This window comes from Xenia sp. Carnegie-2017, unplaced genomic scaffold (assembly GCF_021976095.1).
Source record: "Xenia sp. Carnegie-2017 unplaced genomic scaffold, XeniaSp_v1 HiC_scaffold_49, whole genome shotgun sequence".
NCBI classification, from domain to species: domain Eukaryota; kingdom Metazoa; phylum Cnidaria; class Anthozoa; order Malacalcyonacea; family Xeniidae; genus Xenia; species Xenia sp. Carnegie-2017.
Window position 1 is genome coordinate 1 of NW_025813514.1, and position 3739 is coordinate 3739.

Consider the following 3739-nt stretch of genomic DNA (forward strand, 5'->3'; position numbering starts at 1 on the left):
GGTCCTGCAACACTGAAATAATTCGTCATGTTTATATATTGCAACAAAAATCAACACAAACATCAAGAATTTTTAAAACCAACGCAACGTATACATGAAAATAAAGAAGTTGAATCGTTAAGAGTGAAAAACAAGACACTGTCAGCAGATATATCAGAATGAAAAAGGCGAACGGATCTTGAAATTCGATATATGCTAAATGTTAGAGTCAGTGTTTGTAATTAGGAAGTTGCAAAGAAGTTTCTACTAAGTTACTGTGAAGTAAAATACTGAGTTCAAAGTTGAGGTTAACTTGACATTGTAGTCACACCTCCTAGTGGCAGAAAAAAACAACAGACCACTGAGAGAAGGAATATCTTCATTGGTAAAACCTCAAAGTTAGGTATCCTATCAAAGTATTCTTTTTCAATCTTATAGTTCCAGATTTTAAATGCAGCTTTTAGATAATCTTTGTAGCTTTGCAAATGACTTTTGTTGCTGCTAAGGCTTATTTATGCAAAGTTTCGTCGTATTAAATAATCAAAAAACTGAAATTTTCTGATTTCCTCATCAATCTGATATTGAACATTTTTGTAACTTTATCAATACAGTTAGGCAATCAAATAATTCTGGACATCACGTGATACATCAGTTACAACACAAACTGTGCATCAGCCGTTTCTAACGTCACTTCTGGCATTCAAGACAAAGACAAAACATAAATTTCCATAAGACTTTGGAAGCTCGCCATAGTTGGCCTTATTCTGATTTATTATGTCCTCTGAATGCCGGCTCTTTTTTAAACAAATTAAAGACAATGCTGTCAATATTTGTCTCCTTTTTTCTGCCTTTTATCCTCATTATGACGTTTCACAGCCTCTCTTCTTGTCTTTTAGAATAAAACTTCCTGGTGAACATCGCTGTCCATCGTGTTTAACACTTGCAATTATGAAAAAAGTTATTTCATTTTTTATGATTCTCGAAAACGTCGCAAAATGATGCTTTTTTATACATAGCCAATGCTGTTCGCAGTAGCACACAATCACAAAAAACAAACTTTAATTTCTCCCTTATTGAAACTGTTAGAATCTGCTATCTCTTAGTTTTCTTTTCAGTCGGTGCGTACCATAGAGATGTGTTACAAGTTACGAACATTCTGATTTATAGTATTTTGCGAACTAAAAGGTCTTTGTAAAAGCTCATAGAAATTATATCTGAAAACTTTTATCGTATTTGTAGATACACGTTCTAAAAAAGTCACGACCAATAGGTACTATTCAACATTCGAGTTTACGTAAATGATCCCCTCAAAACGCGTTAGTTTATCAACATAAATTAAAAATTCTCATTTCATATTAAAAATAGTGGTTCATGGTCATAAAATTGATAAAGAATTTTACCATTGCATGCCAATCAATTGTCGTACATAGCCAAAAAAAACAAGAACTTCTGTTACAACATGTTGTAAAACTTATATATTTATAAAATCAAGTTTCAATTAATGCGTTAGAGTCAATGAAGTTAAAAAACATAAACCTTAGTAAATTTAAAAAAGACCATTAGCTACAACATTATAACATATTCTTAGATACAGAGGCATGACATTCACAAGTTACTATGCAAATTATTGAAGAATATATTCTTATGTCTGTTTTGTAACGTAAACTTTAAGGTAAAATATCACGTTTTTTAAATTTTTCTAAAGGTTTTTAGACAGGATACTGCAGTTGGTAAAAGCTCTAGCATACATGCTCTCTGTCATTATTAGTTTTTAGGTTCTTTTGTAATTTTAAGACGATTTTTGGTGAAGTTATATCAATTAGAAAATAAGTTTGATTTCTTCATCCTGTAAATTCGGACTTCAATGGAACCTAATAAGGGTTGTATAATATTTTTTTATTTGCTTGATTTTTATCTTATTGATATATACCAAATTTTTCTACAGATGGAATCGTCAGGAATAAGAAATCTGTCTTACATTCAGCAAATAATTAACGTGGTGCAAAAGGAACTTGCTCAGTTTCTCATTAAACAATGGAACTCTCGTTACAAATCAACTTATGGAGAATGGGATGATACACACAACAGTGGTAACAAATTTTACAATTTAGAATCAAGAAGAAAGTTAGACCAAAAAACACGACAAAAATATCAAGATGAAAAATTATTGCATCAAATAATATCGTACAGTCCATTAAGTGGGACAGTACCATATTATTTGATGCAATAATTTTTTCAAATTCAATTGGAAACTACCTTGACAAAAAAACAAAGGATGCTGTTCACGCACTTCGTTGTGAAAGAAACAAGTACGCACATTGGTATGAAAGGGAATGCTCAGATGATGATTTTGATGATATAGTCAACATCATTGAAAAATCATTTCAAGATTTAAAATTTTTTCTCGATGAAATCAATAAAATAAAAAATCATCGAAAGTGTTTTAATTCGTTCCAAGTTTTTCCTTCAAAATCCAATCATTTTTTTGTTGAACGCACTGAATTACGAGATAAAATTATAAACGATCTTGAAATATTAAGCAATGATAACAATGATAAACTGGCATATTTTTACATCACTGGTAATCCTGGCAGTGGTAAATCACAACTTGCAAGACAGGTTTGTGAAAAAATATCGTGTGATTGGAACAATAGAACTTCGTTTGTAATGACTCTCGATGGAAAAAATGAGGAATCTCTTTTAAAAACTTACTGTGAACTTGGATACCGTTTAAACTGTGACAAGGATATCATTAAAAAGTTAGACCTTAATGCAAGAGGTTGTAACATGAAACATGCCTTTGTTGTGGTCTGACCAGGAGCTCTTTCCCACATATCCTCAGCACATGTCTTCATGTACTTTGTAGCCATAATGCTCAATAACTCTTCCGTTGTTGCCCATTCAGAAATCAACGCTTCTGCTGTAGCAATGTGTAGTACAGTGTCGTCACTAACCCTCCATCCTTTAATGTCAATTTTATCAAGTCCTCCGAGTTTTTCTAGTTCTTCATGAATTTTAGTACCACTGTAACAGAATTCCCACAAACCATTCTTATAACCTAAAGCATCCCCCACTCCACTGAGAACCATAACTGCTTCGTATTTCTCGGATAATTCGACCGTATTTTCAAGAGCCATTTTTAATATGTGTACTTCACCGTAGTTTAATGATTTTTTTGAAACACGGGGAAAGTACTAAGCTTCCCTCAACTTAGTCAACTAATAAAACGTAAAATCTTTGCTTTGTTTCAATATTGTTTCATACTATTGTTTAGATTTAGATGAGAGCGTTGGGAGACTGGGACTGTTATTTTGTAATCCTTAATCTTTACCCGATTCCATGATCTTCAATCTGATTAACATGTTGCTTCTTGCAAAGATTCTTTAAAATTTAAAAGTTCCTTCCTTATATCATGGATCATCCGACACGGATTTAATCGAAACTTGACAATTTGATTGCACATCTACTAAAAAACAGTGTATTGGGAATCCAACCCAAAGACTAAATTTTCCGCTCTTTGAAGATACCCCACAGTTGGGCTGTTTTTTTTCTTGGAAAGTTCAGACGATTTTGGCAATTGAACATATTTTGAATATTTTATAGTTCCAAAATTTGATCTTTGTAGAATTTTTGAAACTCAAATTTGGTAAGTTATTTCTTGATCGTAATAGACAAAAACAGGTCAAGAGCTTTGTCGTTCAATTACACTTCACAATTTAAAGTCACAAACAATAAACAATTATCAGCTTTTTTATAATGC

At 32.0% G+C, this 3739-nt stretch overlaps 1 protein-coding gene across 1 annotated transcript; it reads right to left on the bottom strand.

The window, feature by feature from the left end:
- Positions 1 to 2691: 2691 nt before the first annotated feature.
- Positions 2692 to 3160, bottom strand: LOC124456432 (protein ADP-ribosylarginine hydrolase-like; the record flags this gene model as incomplete). Its single annotated transcript, XM_047006878.1, has 1 exon — positions 2692 to 3160. A coding segment is annotated over exon 1 (425 nt), but the record flags the coding sequence as incomplete, so codon positions are not given.
- Between the last annotated feature and the right edge of the window lie 579 nt (positions 3161 to 3739).